Below are 20,687 nucleotides of genomic sequence, written 5' to 3'. Positions count from 1 at the left end.
AAAAAAAAAAGGTGTATAAGTCACATTTTCAGAAATAATGTAAACATACCGGTAAATAAAACCGGTATGAGCTTTTATTATGCCGCAGTCGCCGCTTCTGCTTCTTGCAGTCAAGTGTATGTGGGGTAACGCAGCTCTGTTTATCATATTAGATACATCTGAGTGAGTTGAAAAAGATGTTATAACGTTACTCTGTGCGTTCCCTCGGCGGCTGCTATAAGACACTTGTTGCACTCTGCAGTAATCAAGAAAAATCAAGAAAATGAGATTCAAATAATAAGACTAACAGTGTTAAGCTATATAAAAATGATTAGTTTTCTGTCTATAAATGTGTCCAAACAGTTGTTCCCTTGTCTTATAAAACATAAAATATTAAAGGGTCTTTGGTGTTTCCAAAGTTTCTACAAAATAAAACCGGAAATCGAGGCTAACACAGTCATGACGTCACTGATGGGCGACGCACAGACACAGTCCGTGTCCTGGTTAAAATTGCTTATTTCTCTGGATTTAAACATTCTTGGAAACATCTGAGATAATATTAATCCAAAAATCTTCATTTAAAGCACAACTAAAAGTACTGGCATGTGGTAAATACGCTATACAAATTAACTTGGGCATACATACTTCTCTAATTCGGCACAAATCCAAATGCATTATATATAAGTCACTTTGAAATACAAGTCGCAGCATGGTTCAGGTGATAAATCATTATATTTTAAATGATATATTTTATATTCCGGAAAATATGGTACATATAAAAGTCTTAAAGGTTCAGTATCAAAAACAGCATAATCAAGTTTGAAAAGAGGGTGGAAAATGTTTTTGCTGTACGAAACCTTATAAGTAGACCCTATTATGCTAGAAAAGGAGAATATGGAGACTCAATGATGTTGCCATGAGTGTGTGTGCAGTGCATGTGTTTAATTGTCACCACCATCATTTATTTCCTTTCAGGTTTAATTTGCAATGCAAAGATAAATTGCAAGCACCACAGTGTAAAATGTCAGTTTTGATGTTGCATTGGCTAAATGTTATCCTGTTATAACAGCATGTTTTTTGCACAGCATCTAACAATCTCAATAGCTAAAGCCCAGAATATCATCATCTGATCCACGTTAACACCTTTCATATGTGCCAGACGTGTGTGCGTTTGTGTGCAAGGCTCACTTTGAGGTAGCACTGATAGGTGTTGAAAACGACAGCTTTGTCTCTGTTGAAGATTCTCTTCATCTCCACAGTGAGTCTGCTGATGGCAGGCTGGAAATATGTCTGTTCGGCGTCCACCATCAGCCTGACGCCATTTTCCAACGCATGCTGTTCAGCACATGAGACGCAGGCAGCGTTACAGTGAGTTAAAAACACATTCATCAGAGAGTAGACAGCAGCATTTTAATTGATGTTGCATGCTATAATTGATGCTATAATTGATGCTATAAACCTCAGAAATAATAATGTTGATGATACAGTATTGTTAAAAAGTATCCGGATGCTTAATTTTTGAATGTCATTGCATTAGATAACAAAATAACAAAGAAAGATTGCACATGCACACTTTTCAAACAAAACATTTCATATTCAAAGTAGTTTAATAGGTTTAAATGCTTGAACAATAGACATACTGTTCAAAATTAACATACAAAGCATTGTGACACTTTGTGGTTGTGAAATGTTACTGGAACATGTTCATAATGAATGGGATTTTCAAAAGTTTGGGGTTGTTAAGATTTCTTAATGTTTTTGAAAGAAGTCTCTTATGCTAACCAGGACTGCATTTATTTGATCAAAAATACAGTAAAGATGGTAATATTGTGCAATTTTTTTTTTTATTTTTTTTTTTTACAGTTTTACAATTTTTTTTACAATTTAAAAGAACTGTTTTCTATTTTAATATATTTTCAAATGTAATTTATTCCTGTGATCAAAGCTGAATTTTCAGCATCATTACCCTAGTCTTCAGTGTCACATGATCCTTCAGAAATCATTCTAATATTCTGATTTGCTGCTCAAGAAACATTTATTATTATTATCCATTTTAAAAACAGTTGTGCTGCTTAATATTTTTGTGGAAACCGTGACATTTTTCTTCAGGATTCTATTTGAAATAGAAATCTTTTGTAACATTATAGATGTCTTTATAAAGGTATTAAAACACTTTTGATACATTTAATTCATCCTTGCTGAATAAAATGATTATTTATTTATTTTTTTTTTTTAATAACTGACAACCAAACTTTTGAACGGTAGTGTACACCTGTGGTGTTTTGGTCTTTTTGCCATTTTATGTGTAAGAAAAGTAGAGATAAGATGTAGGAAGTGACACTGGAATAAGTTGCATTCTGAATTCAAACCCATGTCTCCCACATGTATCTTTTTATCTCACAACTCTGACTTTATTTCTCAGAATTGCAAGATTTAAACTCGCAATTGTGAGTTATAAAGTCCGAATGGTGAGTTATAAAGTCAGAATTGCGAGATATAAACTCACAATTGCGTTAAATGAGTTTATATCTCGCAATTCTGACTTTATAACATGCAATTGCAAATTATAAAGTCAGAATTATAAGATATAAACTTGCCATTCTTTTTTCCCCTCACAATTGCACATTATAACACGCAATTGCGAGTTTATTTCTCCAAATTCTGACTTTATAACTCACAATTCTAACTTTATATCACACAATTCTGACTTTATATCTCCCAGTGAGATAAAAAGTCACAATTACCTTTTTTTTATTTTTTATTTCATGGTGGAAACAAGCTTCCATACACATGAGCACTGTAACTCACTGTAGAATCCACCAGGTCACAGCTGCTACTTGTAAAACACTTCGATTTCTGTATTCCAAGTAACTAATTTGGAGAATAACTGTTATATGAAATCTCTAAACTTTGTTTTGATTTGGTACTTCCAGGCTGAATAACAGCAAGCACTGAGCCTACTGTGAGTCACACAGCTTGTACTGCTTGTACTGCCTTTTCACAGTGCGACATAAACCCGATACATGTTCCTCACATCAAGTCGACAGGGCGGAACAGCTCTCTAACCTCCACACTCTGCTGAGGGCTTTCTCAAAATCGATCTCTGTTACATTCTTCATCCATGACTGTCTGGTAGACCATGACCTTCTGACACTCCGCATGAATACCACAGGAGAAATATAAGAGGAACACAGCCAATGAACGCACCTTAGCCAAGACGTCCAGTCGCTGAAGCATCCTTTTCATCTGCCTTTCCTCTTCCTTTGTGAACTTCGACAGAAGAGGCTCCAACTGACCAGTCTGTTAAAAAATAAATAAATTAAAAAGGAAAGAATTTCAGAATTTGAACACATATGGGTGCATTTCCATTTGGGAAGTGAATCTTACTAATAACACTAACTTTTTTTCATTCTCTTGTTGTTGTTTTTCTGAACAGATGGTTTTGAATTTTTGGACAGAGATCTTTAAGGTAAAAGGTGTATTTTTTTAATCAAAACACATTCTTGAACTTCAGTTTCTTGTGCAATAAGAAAGCCATTCAAGAAAGCCACTTCCTAAAGACTGTAAACATTGGGTCTCTTTGTCACATTTGTGACGTTACTGTAAAAACCTGTGTTTTCTGTTTAAAGGGTTAGTTCACCCAAAAATGAAATTTCTGTCATTAATTATTCACCCTCATGCCCAAACACCTAAGACCTTTGTTTGTCTTTGGAACACAAATTAATATATTTTTGATGAAATCCGAGGGTATTTGATCCACACATAGGCAGCAACGTCATTGCACCTATGAGGTCCAGAAAGGTATTAAAGACATCGTTAAAACCGGCGACGTGTCTTGGTTCAACCTTAATATTATGAAGCGACGAGAATACTTTTCATGCGCAAAAACAAAACAAAAATAATGACTTTATTCAACAAATTCGTCTGTCCCCTGTCATACTGCTACGCTATTTTCGTTGCAGAGCTTCAGTGTTTATGTCTGAACACGGGATCAGTATTGACCGGCTCCTGCGTCAGCATCACGTGCACGGCCAATACTGAGCCACCGTTTGGATGTAAACACTGAAGCTCTGCAACGAAAATAGCGTAGCAGTATGAAAGGGGACAGATGAATTTGTTGAATAAAGTCATTATTTTTGTTTTGTTTTTGCGCACAAAAATGATTCTCGTCGCTTACTGAGATACCCTCGGATTTCAACAAAAATATCTTAATTTGTGTTCGAAGACAAATGAAAGTCTTACGGGTTTTGGATGACATGAGGGCGAGTACTTAATGACAGAAATTTCATTTTTGGGTGAACTAACCCTTTAAGAGGTCTAAGGGGCTGTTCACAAAGAATGTGTTTTTTCCATTCCACTACACTACTGTTCCATTGTATTTAAATGTAAACACAGGCGAGACGGATGCACTCACGTCTTGCATTTTTTGCAGTGTCTTACGCATGACATTCTAAAACACAACGCTCAAATTAAAAAGTTAAACTTTTAAAAAACGCATCTCTAGACCTTGCAGGGGTTTTTTCTCTTCATTCTACTGAACTGCGTTTTGTGTTTTTAACAGCAAAAATGCATTCTGTGTGAATCAGCTTCCGGCTCAACAAATGCCATATTTTCGAGAGGAACAACTTGCCTGACCGAACAATGGAATAACAGGGTTTTTGGAAACCTGTTTGGACACAGTATTTATTAGTGGTGCTTGCTAATTGTTATTACTCAAACTTAGGGTGTTTACTTTTATATGTTCAGTTTTCACTTTAATTTTAGTTTAATTTTTTGTTATGTGCTTGTCATTTTTTTTTTTATATATTATTATAATATTAATTTCAATTTTAACATTATTTAATGTTTAAAAATATATCATTATTATTAATAATATTATATTTAGGTTTAATTCATTTTTATTTTAGTTTTCATTTATTTCCAGTTCATAATTTTAATGCTTCAACTTAAAACATTTCAGTTAATTGCCAAGGCAGCATTTCTATATTTAATTTTATTTTAGCTTTATTTTAATTAAAAAAATGTTTTTAACAGTTTTAGTTGATAATTATAACACTGATATAAACACAAGTGAAAACTCAAATCATTCATTAGCAACCACATAGAAAAGCACCAGTCAAAAACTATTATTTTTCTGCTGAAACACCCACGTTTAAGTCACACCTTTAAGTTATGCAACAAAAAAAAAAAGAAAAAAAAGAAGAAGACTATTTTCTGTGCTTGTGATGAAAGACTTTTGTTTCTCTTGCAGGCAAAATTCCAGACATGTCTTCATAATCTAATTACTTGGGAAAACTCAAAACTGCGAAGGGGCATTTGCAGTGTTTATAGAACCAATTAGACCATGAGAAATCAATAACCCTCTTAATTTATGCTGTGGTTAAGGTATCCGTTTCTTGCTGTCTGCCTACCTGCAGGTTTGGGACAACTAGTAGATCGGATATCTTTGTTCTCTCATCAATCAGACTGTTCCAGTCCAACATGTCCACCATGCTTTGGGAAAAAATAAAATTAGCATTTATATTTAAGCAGCACATCACAAATGATGTTTATTTTTAAAACATCAAATGACTTGCAAGCATCATTACAGAACTGGTCGATTCTGCAGAGCAAAGTGCTCTTATATGAGTTTAGTTATTGAGGAGTTTAGTTAACCTAAGGGGGTCAAGCAGAGGGGGGCAGTGTAATGGAGCACCCGTGGAATAGTCATTGAGTAGCTCTCCTCAGTTCATAAGATAACTTCATTGTCTGCCATTGATTGAGAAGATTTACAAGTCTGAGTGTCAGAACAGCTACGGGAAACTGGTGTTTCTCACCCTGATGAGTGCAGCCGTCCATCAGAGAAGCAGCTCTGAATGTTGCCTTGAGCTCCCAGCCTGGCTAGACATGTCTGCAAAGAAAACACACATTTTCATTCATCAGACCAAACACTCCAAAAAGATTGTGATTAAAGGGATAATTCACCCAAAATGAACCCACCAGGGGTTTAGTGTTCAATGGAACACAAAATGATACATTTTGAAGAATGTTACAGTTCTTAAAGGAACACTCCACTTTTTTTGAAAATAGGCTCATTTTCCAACTCCCCTAGAGTTAAACACTTGAGTTTTACCTTTTTCGAATCCATTTAGGATTCAAAAATGAATTCAAAAACGGTTAAACAGTTGAGTTTTACTCTAGGGGAGTTGGAAAATGAGCCTATTTTCAAAAAAAGTGGAGTGTTCCTTTAAAGGATTAGTTCACTTCTAATTGAAAATTTCCTGATAATTTACTCACCCCCATGTCATCCAAGATGTTCATGTCTTTCTTTCTTCAATCGAAAAGAAATTAAGGTTTTTGAGGAAAACATTCCAGGATTCTTCTCCATATAGTGGACTTCAGTGGGGTTCACCGGGTTGAAGGTCCAAATTGCAGTTTCAGTGCAGCTTCAAAGGGCTCTACACGATCCCAGACGAGGAATAAGGGTCTTATCTAGTGAAACGGTCTGTCATTTCTAAAAAAAACAAAAAAAACAAATGTATATACTTTTTAACCACAAATGCTCATCTTGCACTGCTCTGCGATGCGAAAACTTCATCTAATTTTCTCCTCCAACTTCAAAATCGTCCGATATCGTTGTTCTATCTTTTTTTTTTTTTTTTTTTTTTGTAAAGGCCATTTGGCTTAATCTTTGCATGTTCGCTTTGTAGACACTGGATCGGTACTTCCGCCTACGTCACGCGTGACCTTTGTAATAGTATATACATTTTTATTTTTTTAGAAAATGATGATCGTTTCGCTAGATAAGACCCTTATTCCTTGTCTGTGATTGCGTAGAGCCCTTTGAAGCTGCATTAAAACTGCAATTTGGACCTTCAACCCGTTGAACCCCACTGAAGTCCACTATATGGAGAAAAATCCTGGAATGTTTTCCTCAAAAACCTTAATTTCTTTTCGACTGAAGAAAGACATGAACATCTTGGATGACATGGGGGTGAGTAAATTATCATGAAATTTTCATTAAGAATTGAACTAATCCTTTAAGGCCCGTTCACCCCAACTATAACGATAACTATTATAGCTTCCACACAAATTATATAAAGTTCTGTTTATTATAAGCACATGCTGCAGTTCTGTCATCTGCCACTTTAAACGCTCGAACTCTTTAAAGCAGGATGGTTTCTGATTGGCTGTCAATGTTTTATAACTGTAATTTTAAAAATATGGGTAACACTTTAGGGTAACACTTTATTTTAGGGTATTTTAACTAGTTATATTACTAGAATATTAGCTGCTTATTAGTAATTAATAAGAACATATTAATGCCTTATTCTGCATGACCTTATTCTACATTCTTAATCCTACCCAATACCTAAACTTAACAACTAACATACTAACTATTAATAAGCAGTAAATTAGGAGTTTATTGAGGGAAAAGTCGTAGTTAATAGTGAATAAATGTTCACTATTAACTATGACTTTTCCCTCAATAAACTCCTAATTTACTGCTTATTAATAGTTAGTAAGGTAGTTGTTAAGTTTAGGTATTGGATTAAGGGATGTAGAATAAGGTAATGCAGAATAAGGCATTAATATGTGCTTAATAAGTACTAATAAATAGCCAATATTCTATTAATATGCATGCTAATAAGCAACTAGTTAAAATACCCTAAAATAAAGTGTTACCAAAATATGATTTTTCGGTAACACTTTACAATATGGTTCATTAGTTAACATTAGTTCATGTTAGTTAATACATTAACTAATGCTTAACTAATGAACCTTATTGTAAAGTGTTACCGATTTTTCTAATAACGTTTTTTATATTTCCCTTAACAGGGTGGACATACTAGGGTTGACCACATCAAATCTGAAAGATAAAGTTGGTAAAAATAGACAGTTAAAATAAGGATCTCTAAGGATCTTGCCCAAGTTGTTTTCCCTCCAAAGTGATGACTGCTTTATGATATGATGTCATTTCATTTTTCCAACTTTAACTTTTAAAGAGAATGTAGTCAAAAATAACAAGGTGGACAATAAATTTAGGGACAAGCTAAAAACCTTGATTATAATTGTTAAAATAAATTTAATAATTGAATATATATATATATATATATATACACACACACACACACACACATTAGAGAGAATCATTACTAATATACCCAACAAACAAAAAAGAGGGAACAAAAACACGTATACCAAGTGTTGTATTTATCATGAAAATGGGCTACACAGGCCTGGGGACATAGGAAAAATGGTGATATGTGGTGATTCAAAATGCTAAAAAATGTTTCAACTTATTTTTTTAATCAAATGGAGTTCAAATGGTGTTATTTATGACTAAGACAGGTTTAAAATTGATATTGTTCAACAAGACAGTACGATCATGATCTTTACTGGGGACACAAAAGGCACAGAATCCCAGGAATGACCCATTGGTGATTATGTGGTAGTTTAGTGGTTAAAAATCTGTGCAATTAAAGTTTGTAAGTTCAAACCTCGCAAGTGTCAATTCATGTAGTATCACAATTGTACCCATGAGCAAAACCTTTCTCTGGTGGAAATGATCTTGTATAAATGTCCCATCCCATGTAAGTTGCTTTAGATGCAAGTGTCTGCTAAAAGACTACTTAATTATTTATTGTCATGTTAATTACAATTTGCCATTAAAATGAATGCAGCTCATACTGCAATACAGCCTCCAGTTGCTTGCTGTAGGTCAGATTTGTTACAGCTGCCTTACAGTCCTTTTGCAGTATTAAACACGCTTTAATGTCGGTTGATCTGTGTGTTTGGCCGCAGTTTGAACCCAAGGCGTACCTGCAATTGCTCTAGATCCAGTTTCTGCTCCAGCACCTCCACGCCGTCTTTTCCCTGCTTGGCAGCCAGGAAACTGAAAAAACGTCTCCATTTCACCAGCACCTCGGAGAACTGGAGCTACAGACGCCCGAGGGAAGGATGAGGAACCTGTTTAGTTCACCAAGGTGACGGATTTTAACCCGTGTTTTCTGATGAATGAACCCTGCCTGAACCTCAGTCTTACCAGGAATTGTGGGCGCCCCAGGGCAGTCATCTTAATAGCCGAGAAACCATCTTCAGAACTTCCACCTGAGCAGGCAGGTGATTTTCTTTTAGAGTTATTTTAGATGTAACTGCAGCAATGTAAGTGAAACTGCCTTTTTAAGAGCATTTTTCCAGGAACACTGAATGAATTCTATGCAGTTATACATAGTGTTGCCGGTGCATTACAATGGGTGTTTCTCCAGTAGTGCTGGAGTAATGGAAAACAAATATAAATGCTTTCAAAAGTTGGTCAGCTCCATGCTTTCTTTAAATATAAACTAAAAATACATACAATAATCTGTAAAATACACAACAAGGATGTAAAGGAATAAGAGGATAGAGGTTTGCAACACTTTCCATATAGAGTACATTTTCATGTCCCATTACTTTTTAAAAGAGGCTCAAATCTCAAAGTCTAGCAAACCGAAAAGAGGCTTGAAGCAAGCCCAAAAACTTGAGAGTAGAAGAGTAGAGAGTAGAAGTATTTTAAAACTTTATTTTACTCTGAAAAACCCCATTTTAAAACCCCATAGGAAAATCTTGAGGGAACCAGGGGGCGGGGTTTTGACATCATCCCTGCCTCACTCTATTGAAATGCGCTTTGAGTTTTCTCAGAACATACATATACTAAATGGTGATGGTCATCGTGATTTTGCCAACCTAAGACATATTTTGTTGATCCTAGAACAACATTCCTATCTGAAAATTTAGTCCTAACCCTATCCCTACCCCTAAACCTAACCCTACCCATAACTTATCCCTAAAATCAGAGGGAAATGATAGGTGAATAACTCTAAGCACCTAACCCTGGTTGTAAGCCTAAACTTAACAGAAACTCTAAACTTGTCCCTCGAATCTGATTGGTTGATTGGAATGTTGTTCCAGGATCAACAAAGATGTTGATCCAGGAACACCAAACGAGTCTGGCACAACTATAAGAGTGTCATTCACAAGTTTCTGCACAGCCCTGTCACGTATATAGCTACGTTGAGACCAAATATATATTATTCAGCTGATCAGTGATATTCTCACTCACCAACGACGTCGAATTCTGACTGATCTAACTCCCATTGCTTGTATCTCCCGCTATCCTGATTAGTGTTAGCAGAATTGTCCAGGAGTGCAGTTCCCTCTTCTCTGGATCTCTTTTGATCAGAAACACCATCAGCTATATTAGCTCAAATATGCTTGACTGTCTTTTTGAAATTTTGGTGATATTAACATATTTTTATTAGTTATAATTCGTCAGGTTTATACACTCTCTCCAAACTTTCCACTGCACTCAAGCAAGCAATAAGCAGTAAGAACCAAACAATGAGAGTGATTTTGAACTTAAGAAAGCTGATTGGTTAAAAATATATATCTTGAGGGCCAATAGCAAAACATAATCTCCAAATACATTGGCATAAACCTGCGCACACGCACACATTGTCACCACGTAATGCACGTTAAAGGATTAGTTCACTTCAGAATTAAAATTTCCTGATAATTGACTCACCCCCATGTCATCCTAGATGTTTTTGAGGAAAACATTCCAGGATTTTTCTCAGTGGACTTCAACGGCTACCAACGGGTTGAAGGTCCAAATTGCAGTTTAAATGCAGCTTCAAAGGGCTCTACATGATCCCAGTCGAGAAATAAGGTTCTTATCTAGTGAAATGATCTGTCATTTTCTAAAAAAAAAAAAAAAAAAAAAAAAATTATATACTATTTAACCACAAATGCTCGTCTTGCACTAGCTCTGCGATATGCCACGCATTACGTAATCCTGTTGGAAAGGTCACGCATGACGAAGGTGAAAGTACTGTGGTAGGGCGAAAAACTCCATCTCATTTTCTCCTCCAACTTCAAAATCTTCCGTCATTGTTTTTTTTACCCTTTTTATTGTAAAGGCCGTTTGGCTTAGTCTTTGCACGTTCGCTGTGTAGACACTGGGTCGGTACTTCCGCCTATGTCACGCGTGACCTTTCCAACGGGATTACGTAATGTGTGGCGCATCACAGAGCTAGTGCAAGATGAGCATTTGTGGTTAAAAAGTATATACATTTTTATTTACTTTTTTTAGAAAACGACCGATCATTTCGTTAGATATTCCTTGTCTGGGATCGTGTAGAGCCCTTTGAAGCTGCACTGAAACTGTAATTACGACCTTCAACCCGTTGTACCCTGCTGAAGTCCACTATATGGAGAAAAATCATGGAATGTTTTTCGACTGAAGAAAGACAGACATAAACATCTTGGATGACATGCGGGTGAGTAAATGATCAGGAAATTTTCATTTTGAAGTGAACTAATCCTTTAATGCTGGATCATTTAAAAACAAACAAACAAAAAAAATCCAAAATTTTACATTTTCCGAAACAGGATCCGGCTCAAATTAAGCACTAGGCACAATAATACACAGGCTTCCATGGGCTAAATCCAGAGGCCTACTGGCTGCATGAAAATAACATTTTTAAAATACTTATTTTTATATATGGAAATTTACAGGAGTGACAAATGTATTCTATAAGGGAATTCAGACCTGTAAATTTTCAGGACTCACAACCACATTTTTCAGGAGAAGCCTTGCTGTGTTAATGGAACTGGAATGGACAACTAGTTTTATGTAACATCATATGGTGCGAGAGAGCCACTCTTTGCTGAACACAGGTTGCGTGCAACTCAGATGCTCCGCTCTCACTCAGGTATTAAAGCTGCTGTCGGTTAATTTGAAAGATGAAGTCTTGACTTGTCATTTCAAATGTGATAATACTTTACAGTTTTATTTATCTTGCCATCTTTGATATTACTTTAGTCACTGTCACTATTGTTGCAGTTGATAGATCCCATTGTATGTTCATACAGACAGTATTCAAGACGCTACTGTAAGCTGCTGTGTGAACAGGGTATTTCAAGAATCACTAATGCAGTTGTCAATCCCAAACACTGACAGTGTGAATGTAGCCAGTGAGCAGTCATTCTCAATACTGGCCTTACTAAAAAAAAAAAAAAAAAAAAAGGAAAAAAAAGACCTGGCATTATCAAGGACAGCTAGAAAAACAAGGAAGTTAAGTCGCGTCAGTTACGCTTGTTTCGCAAGTTGAATACAGAAGGCGTAGGACGTAGCATAAGCATTTTGAACTGCGAGAGGCGTTACACTTTCTTTGTAAGTTGAATACGGAAGGCGGTCTGGCGGAAGCTAGTTATTTTACTTTATCCATATTTAACATGTTATATTTTTCTTACACAAACGCATTGCTTTGCTTCAGAAGGCCTTTATTAACCCCCTGGAGCCATATGTTTATGATGAATGGATGCACTTTTTTGAGCTTCAAACAGGTGGTTTCCGTGCACTGCCATTATAAAGCTCGGGTGCATCAGGGTGATTATTAATATAACTCTGATTGTATTCGTCTAAAAGAAGAAAGTCATATACATCTAGGATGGCTTGAGGGTGAGTAAACCATGTGGTAATTTTCATTTTAAAGTGAACTAATCCTTCAATACCAGGTGTAAACAAAATTTTGCTGCATTTTCTGGCAAACAAATGAATATTTTACTTTTATTAATATTTATATTAATAATATTATTAATAAATTAGATATAAATAATCTAAACTTTACTAAAATGCTAAAAAATTTAGTTTTAAAAATTATGCCGGACAATTCGGGGCCTTCGAGTTAAAAATGTTGAGAAGCACTGTTTTAAATTGTATTCAGACAGACACTCAAAAAAGTGGTAAAATCATGTAAAATGAAAAACACACAAACACATATCATATAGTATTTAGTTGTTGCTGATTAACATTATATTAAGGTCAAATAAATAAAATTGACTTCTTTTTTAAGTTTTAGGCCTTACTTTGTGAAAAGTGCCCAACTTTGTGTGTGTTGATCATTGCATTTGTAGCTTTAGGCATTTGTTTTGCTTGTAAACTGAGTCCAATTCCAAAGTTAATTACTAGTCAGCTTTTATAGATGGTATGTTACCTGAGGCTTTGATGCATTTCAGGAAAGTCTCCATGTGCTGGTCGCATTTCACCTCATCGGCATACAAATACGTACGAGCACTCGTCACGCCTTCACGACGATCACCGAACTTACGATGGGCTGTGAACTTCTTCTCCCGGTGGTCAGCTCCTGAATGTCGAAAAGGGAAAATTTGACCTTTTGCTTCAATATTACAGAAGAATTGAAATGTTAAAAAGGTGCAGATACTCACCAGGGCTTCCTTTCTCTGATGTAGACATGCAAGATCTATCAAAAAAGAAAGAGAAATTGACATTTTTAATAAAACAGGGGACTAATGAAACCAACTACTTGTTCTTTAGGTCTTTTTAGAGACCTTTAGCCAACAAAATGAAGAAACAGCAGTTTCTGTGGAGAGGAATCAATAATAACTGCAGAGGCTGCTATGAAGTCACTTTACTGTGGTGCACTTCTGCTATTTGTTTCCCTTCTATATTTCAGGGTCAGCACTTAGAGTCACACACTGACTCCCGCCTGATGTCTATGTGTATACCATGCATCTAAACTCTCTGCTGTATTACACTGACACTCAGGACAGGCATTCAAACCAACTCAAAGGTTACACAGCCACATGGGGCAGTGATTTGTTTAGACTGAGTTCGTGTGATCTCCACATCCTTCGAACGGCCTCCGCACTTCCCCATCCACCCACACGGCCGCGCTTACGCTGCATGAGGCGGCTCAGTGGAGACAATGTTTTGACGTCTGTAATGTTCCAACAGGAAGGAATGTTGAGATGTTGATGGGGTCATTAACGGACAGACTCAAACCCTTCCAGGCTTAAAGTGCTCAGTCAATGCCTCGGCCTGCAGCTAAACAAAACAGAGTTATACAGGCAACATATGACAAAGATAGTCGTCAGGTTGACGATGATCTTACTCATTTTAAAATGTACTAGTGGTAGAGAGAGTGAGATCATCACTTCAGGTAATAATATCAAAATGCAGTAACTGAATATGAATGCAAAAGAAAAGAAATGTATCTTGTTTTACCTCACAAAAAAAAGTCACATTATAAAAAAATAATGTGGTATGGTAAGAGTGAGGTGACAATGACACTCACTAAGGATATGACTCCCGTGAAAATAAGTCAACCAGATCAAAAGTTATAAGCATATGAAAAAAAAAACTAGGTGACGCTGGTCCAAAACTTCTCAGGCTCCTTCAGGGCATTGTGTTAATGACCCATACCGAGTTTCGTAACAATATGCTAATGAGTTCATAATACAGCATTTTTGCACAAAATTCAAAATGGCCGATATGGGAAAATTGGATATCACTTGACTCGGCATGATGCCCCGAATCTAACAAGACCAAATTTATTTATGGACAAACCGTTCAGAAGTTATTAGCAAAAAAAGCCATTTTTCGTATCTCCGGACCAGTAGGTGGCACTGCGCCGAAACGCTGCATGTTGCCTCAGGTCATGCTTGTGATGACATGTACCAAGTTTGGTCAGAATACGATAAATCATTTCGGTGATATAGCCTCAAGTCTGATTTCACGAGCTTTTCGTCGAATTCATTTGTGCAGTTTTCGAGAATGGATGGTACTATCAAAAAGCTTTTGATAACTTTTTTGTCGGCATGGTCTCAAGATGCTCTGGTTCAATTTTCGTGATAATCGGAGTAATGGCCTAGGAGGAGTTCGAAAAAGTAGGTTTTTCGGAAAATTCTAAATAAAAAAAATAAAACAAAATTTATGACAGAAAATGACGTCATATGGTGAAATCAAATCGACTTGAGCCAAGGAATCAGAGGGAAAAAAATTTTGTTTCTAGCTCTTATGGTTCAAAAGTTATTAGCATAAACAGAAGTGAAACTTTGGACAGGTGGTAGCGCTAGAGGGATTGAGTTAAAGACTCCAAACTTGCTATGGATACAGTTGAGACTTAGACTTCCAGAGCGGAAGAATAAGAAGAAGAAAAATAACGATTTCAATAGGTGCCTTCGCACCTTGGCCCCTAATAATCATGATCATTTATCACAATAATGATTAATACCTATTATGAATATATATGTATATTTATACAACAGTTCTTTCTGGTTCTTGAATCTGATTGGCTGAGAGGTCTTTCCAGCCATGTGATATTTGAAATAACATCACAACATTTATTTCCATCAAGAGGTGCATCAATTTTTGGTCAAGATCTTGTATTGACAATGCAAGAGGTGAGCACTCTATAAAGTCTCCTCCAGAACATCCCAAATACTTTTAATGAAATTAAGGTCAGGACTCAGAGGTGCCAATTTATGTATGAAAATGATTCTTCATGCTCCCTCCCAACAATTCTTTCACAATTTGAGCCTGATGAATCTTGACATTGTCATCCTGGAATATGGCCATGATGTGTCTTCCTACATGGTTGTTTAAGAAATGAAAAGCTACACTTCATCTTTTAGGGTTAAAAGAACTGTTGCCAAACATATAACATGATAGAAACATGATAATCATTGTAATAATGATCCATTCATAGACTCTTAAGTATTTGCCCATTTTGGCCGGGCAGTGTGTATATAAACTATAACTGCAATAAATATAACTGAAATAAAAAAAATAAATCAGTATAAAAGTAAAACATTTAATACATTTATTCTTTTATTTATTCATTTATGCAAGCAAAGAAATTTTGTGGAATTGTCTTGGTCCGACATCAGCTGAATGTTACATAGCAGATAATTCAGAAATCAATACATGCAAGTCAATTACAGTCGATCGATGGTTGTTATTACAATAATGGCTGTCTGCACCAGACCAAGACATACCAATAACAGCTTTTTCCTCAAAATGATACAAGGCAGGAATGGCGTCTGAGAACTCATGGAATGATCAGCCTGGGTTCCTGCATATTAGATGGCAACCTACTCAAATGCCACATCCTCCAGCATTCTCCCTCTATCACACCCTTGATAATGCAGAAAAGCCAAGCTGAGCACTCTATTCTGTATAACAGCATTACAGGATCCATTGGGGTGGATGTTAATGCAATATTGATAGGGGCAGAGGCTCTAAAACACACATCACGAACATAAATTAGCTTTTATTAGCCAGTGACCAGCCAGGGTCCTCTGTGGTTGTAAAAAGCATTTCCAATAAACGCTCCATTTCAGCTCATTTCTTCTGTGAGGTGAGTGATCGTGGTGATTTAGCGCCCCTCTCAGGTGATGGGGAGAACTGCACTTATATCTGAAGTGTAATCCGAGGAAGGACGCCCATAAAATTGCTCAGACCTCTGACAGCGGCGTTCAGAAATGAGAGCAGTGATGTGGAAGAGAAGTCCATTTATTGGATCTCACTCTGTATCACTGGCTTTTTCCTCATAATCCAAATGGCATATCATCTATATCTCCGTATCTCTCTCTCTCTCTCAGTTCTCAGGCAATACATTTCATCTATATTTCCAGCAGGAGACCCTCGGGTATGGCACTGACAGTCTGTAATTTCCAAAAGGTCAATGACAGGAACAAATGAAGACATTTTTTAATCAAATGTCATAACGTTGACACAGCTGTTGAAATGTATGTGAGGCTAATGGTTAAGGACCTGGGCTGGTAACAGAAAGGTCACAGGTTCAGTTCCAGGTCAGAATGAATGACAAAGAGTTACTCTTGAGAGTTATTAAGAACAAACCTCCAAGCAAAGATACGGACAGTACTCTGCATTTCTACCAGACTGCAATTAGTATACAACAAGTTGCATAAAATGAAAACTGTCTGCTGTTTGCCAAATAATATGTGTAAATGTCACAGTAATTCTAACAAACAGGATATAAATGATATCTGAGAGCATATTTTTTAATAATTTGAATATGCACTGTGTGGTTGCTTGTGTGATTACTAGCTGGCTGCTTAATCAAAAGGATTATTATAATTTTATTATCGCTAATTAAATGATCATTATTAGGGGTGGGAGATATGACCAAAATATTATTTAATGATAACGATATATATCACAATATAGCTATTGTTGTTATTTTATTTTTGTAATTAAAAATAAGAACAAAGAAGCAAATTACAAACAATAGGACAAATACAAATATAACAAAAATGTGAATTGAACAAATTAAGTTTTTCCAGTACAATAGGTTTATTTTGGCCTACGGAAACTGAATAATCAAATGTAAAAAAATAAAATACTGCATAGTCTTCATTGTATGAATAAAATATAAATTTATCCTTATTAAAGCTATAAAAGTTTTTCAAGTTAAGTTATTTTTTCTTTTTTTTGATTAACATTAATGACACAGACAGTGGCAGTATATTAGGCTGCTGTCACTTTAAGACCAAATGCACAGATCCATTTTACTGATACACATCTGGTTTACACCCAACTGTTTACTTTCACTTGAGCATTTTGACACAATTGTGTGTATCAAGCACTTTAAGGCGTGAAAAAGAACTGATTTTGATCACATGCTGAGAGATGCGGCTTTTTGTGCGTCAGTCAGCAAGAGTCAGAGTCCTTTTTCACACTTTTTCACACATCAAGCTCCTCCCAAATTCGCGATCGCATTCTGAAAGAGGTGGCTTTCCATGTGCGCACTTTGGCAGTGTGCCAGTCAGCTGAGTTCTTTTTCATGACTTATTACGCTTAATAACTATTTTTAACATCAAGCACATCCCGCTCTTTATTGTTTCATTCATGCGTTTCATCACTCTAAAGTGTCCATGCTGTGCTATGCATATATATTTACATACCGCAATACGATATAGCAAAATCTCTAATGATAGACATTTTATAGGCCAGTGCCACAATATCGTTTTACCACCCAGCCCTAACTAAAACTGAAATTATAATTATTAAACACATTTTTGTTAATTTAAATAAAGTTGAATTAAAAATGAAATTTAAATGCTGGATGAAAAAAAAAAAAAAGTTGCCCATGCAATTAACTGGAATAAGTTTAAATTGAAGCACTAAAATTACTAAATGAAAAAATAAAAAAATAAAAAAAATTATACCTAAATAGTAATATTATGTAATAATATAAAAAAAAAAAAAAAAAAAAAAAAAAAAACCACAATCAAACATCTTTAGGGGGAAATTTTAGGTCTGATGATTACTTCTCGAGAAGCTTAATGATTTGTATTATCAGGTTAACCTCCAAAGTTTAAAACATAAGGTCAGGGGTAATACGCAAATTATACAACAAGTTTGTTCCAAATCCTAAGTGACTGATCGGGGACACTCTTTCTATCTCGCCCATGTTTTGTCAAATAACAACAAGTCCAGTAACTTCTTTAGACTTTTTTTTGGGGTGTTCAAGCCTTAATTAGGGGGGTCCCCCCAATAATTCACTCCTTGGACAGGGATTTGTTCAAATCCTTAACCCTAAATATGAGCAATAGTAATAGTGGCGCTTGCCTTAGAGAAGCAGGTCTAAAGCATAAATAATCCTACTGTTGTCTCAGTACAGTACTATAAACATTTTCTCTTGTGGAAATAGAAAGCAGCTCTCTGTTTGTATGTGTACCATGAGACCAAATTCCTAAACAGTGAGCGTGTTGATAGCCTGAATATAAGCCAGTCAGAAACAATGGGCAATGACAAAAACAACCAATAGGATCTCGGCTCTTTGTTTACATCTGTGACAGCAGATCAAATCTCAGGCTATTTCTGTGAGCTCTCCACATGAACACAAATCACAGCATGGCCATTAACCTCTAGGCCCTCTACTGAAAAAGTAGTTAGTTTGATGCAAAACAGGTCTTAAAGACTTATTCAGACCAATAGATTTTGGATGCATGCTGCCTTGCAAACTAGGAGGGCCTAGAAAGGAGAAAGTTTTTAAAACACTTAAGGATTCACTAAACTAACTGGTCAAAACTGCAGGTTGATATTAGGAGAGCAAAAATGCTTAATGAGCTGCTTTAAATTAAGCACTATAGCTCTCTTTTGAGCAAAATCATTGCACTCATTTATATTCTGTTCTTATACTGGCATGATCTATATCACTGATTTATTTATTTGGCCCTTAATTGGTCAGGTCTGGATCATGTATTCTGCGAATAAATGCCTGCAGACCAGTTAAAGTGTTCAGCTGAACATCTTGAGTAACATTCTCCTATCTAGACGATAGGCACTGTATTTTGTTAAATTGCTCACAAATCTTTCCACCTTGGTACCTACGATCGATCGAAGCAGCTTAAACATGGTAGTTTGCGGATGTAGAGACCAGAACTACAAGAGACCACTTACTCCATCTCTTTCCTCTCAGCTTCTTCCTGTGAGAGATCCTCTTCTACGCTATAATCCAGCACAGCTCCCACTCCATATGCTTGATTCTTCTGCACTACAGGCCTGATGGACTGATGGTCCTCGCCTGCCACAAACTGACCATAGAACGTCATCTTCATAAACTGCTCAAACATCTTCTGTCCCAACAACTTTTTGCTAAGATCCATTATCTGTAGGAGACAGAAATAATGTTGTCAAATCATGCATATTATAGAATGATCTGATTTCATTTTTAGCAATATTTAAGGGATAGTTCACCCCAAAATTAAAATTCTGCCATCATTTACTCACCCTCAGGATGTTTCAAAGCTGTTTACATTTCTTTGTTCTGCTGAACACAAGAGAATTTATTTTGAAGAATGTTTGTAACTAAACAGTTGTGGGGCACCATTGACTTCCATAGTATGGAAAAAAAAAATGGTGCAACACAACTACAGTATTTGGTTACAAACAGGGCCTAACTTTTTGCCACACTAGCCAAAGGCCGGTTACTTAAGAAAATGTATTGGCTATAAATATTTTTACCAGCCATGAAACATAAGAGAAAGTCAAGTCAAAAGCAATGAGTGATTGTTCTTTGTCTTTTGTTGTTTGACTAACAATAAAAACACAAACAGCAGCAGGAATATTAGGCTGCTGTCACTTTAAGAGCTAATGCACGGATCCAATATACTGATACACGTTTTTTTTTTTCTCAACTGTTTACTTTCAGTAAATACAAAACTGACTATGTTATGTTTACAAGGATAGGCCTACCTGCCAAGACAGGCATTTTGACATCATTTTGTTTGAATATGTCTGTTCAAGTGCAAGAAGACGTGAAAGAGCACTTAATTCAGTATTTGTGCACTCTCTGAGATTCGGATTTCTGGGTGCACATGTCGGATGTTTGCTGTGGCAAGCAGGACGAGGCCGAGAGCCGTGAGAACCGGGCGAACGGGGCGCCTTTCTCACAGCCCTCAGCCTCGTCCTGCTTGTCACATACCCTCATCGCCCCTCACAGGCCAGGGGGTACTCACGAGACTCTGCTCTACTCCCCCCTCCACCCTTCCGGGGGGACCCCTTCAAGGCGGACGTGACACCTGGGGGTAAGGACAGACGAGGCAAGAAAAAGGAGACGGAAGCATCAGGAGTGACAAAGACGAGAGAGGGGAGAGTGGAAAATAAAAATAAAATCTGGGTCCAGTTCCCAAAACGCACAGCCATCCGGTCCTCCACCAGCTGGGTGAACTGGTCCGAGATGCCTGGCAGCGGCGCTGGACAGCCCTCGGTGGACGGCTCTCTCGCTGCCTGGTGGACAGTGACGGCTTCTCCAGGTTCGGGCAGTCGGCACGAGTCCCCTGTTCACTGCTCCTCCCCATCATGGCAGACGGCAGCAGGTTCTGGCCCATGGTGAACGGCGGCCCTCTGTCTCTCA

General features: G+C 36.6%; 1 protein-coding gene across 3 annotated transcripts in view; it reads right to left on the bottom strand.

Moving 5' to 3' along the window:
• Positions 1–20,687, bottom strand: part of prodhb (proline dehydrogenase (oxidase) 1b) — a 30,765-nt gene that overhangs the window by 8,308 nt on the left and 1,770 nt on the right. For 2 of the 3 annotated variants that reach the window (XM_051893966.1, XM_051893964.1), the window contains exons 2-10: positions 19,232–19,440; positions 13,228–13,262; positions 12,996–13,145; positions 9,005–9,069; positions 8,782–8,898; positions 5,796–5,869; positions 5,391–5,472; positions 3,187–3,279; positions 1,168–1,314 (exon numbers count right to left, since the gene is read on the bottom strand). In XM_051893966.1, the coding sequence (XP_051749926.1) occupies positions 1,168–1,314; positions 3,187–3,279; positions 5,391–5,472; positions 5,796–5,869; positions 8,782–8,898; positions 9,005–9,069; positions 12,996–13,145; positions 13,228–13,262; positions 19,232–19,440 (972 nt within the window). The remainder of the gene's footprint in view (positions 1–1,167; positions 1,315–3,186; positions 3,280–5,390; positions 5,473–5,795; positions 5,870–8,781; positions 8,899–9,004; positions 9,070–12,995; positions 13,146–13,227; positions 13,263–19,231; positions 19,441–20,687) is intronic. The other variant, XM_051893967.1, reaches the window with a different exon arrangement.

Source organism: Ctenopharyngodon idella, chromosome 5, assembly GCF_019924925.1.
Source record: "Ctenopharyngodon idella isolate HZGC_01 chromosome 5, HZGC01, whole genome shotgun sequence".
Taxonomy (NCBI): domain Eukaryota; kingdom Metazoa; phylum Chordata; class Actinopteri; order Cypriniformes; family Xenocyprididae; genus Ctenopharyngodon; species Ctenopharyngodon idella.
The sequence above is the reverse complement of the archived record's forward strand: the minus strand, read 5'-3'. Positions and strand labels throughout refer to the sequence as shown.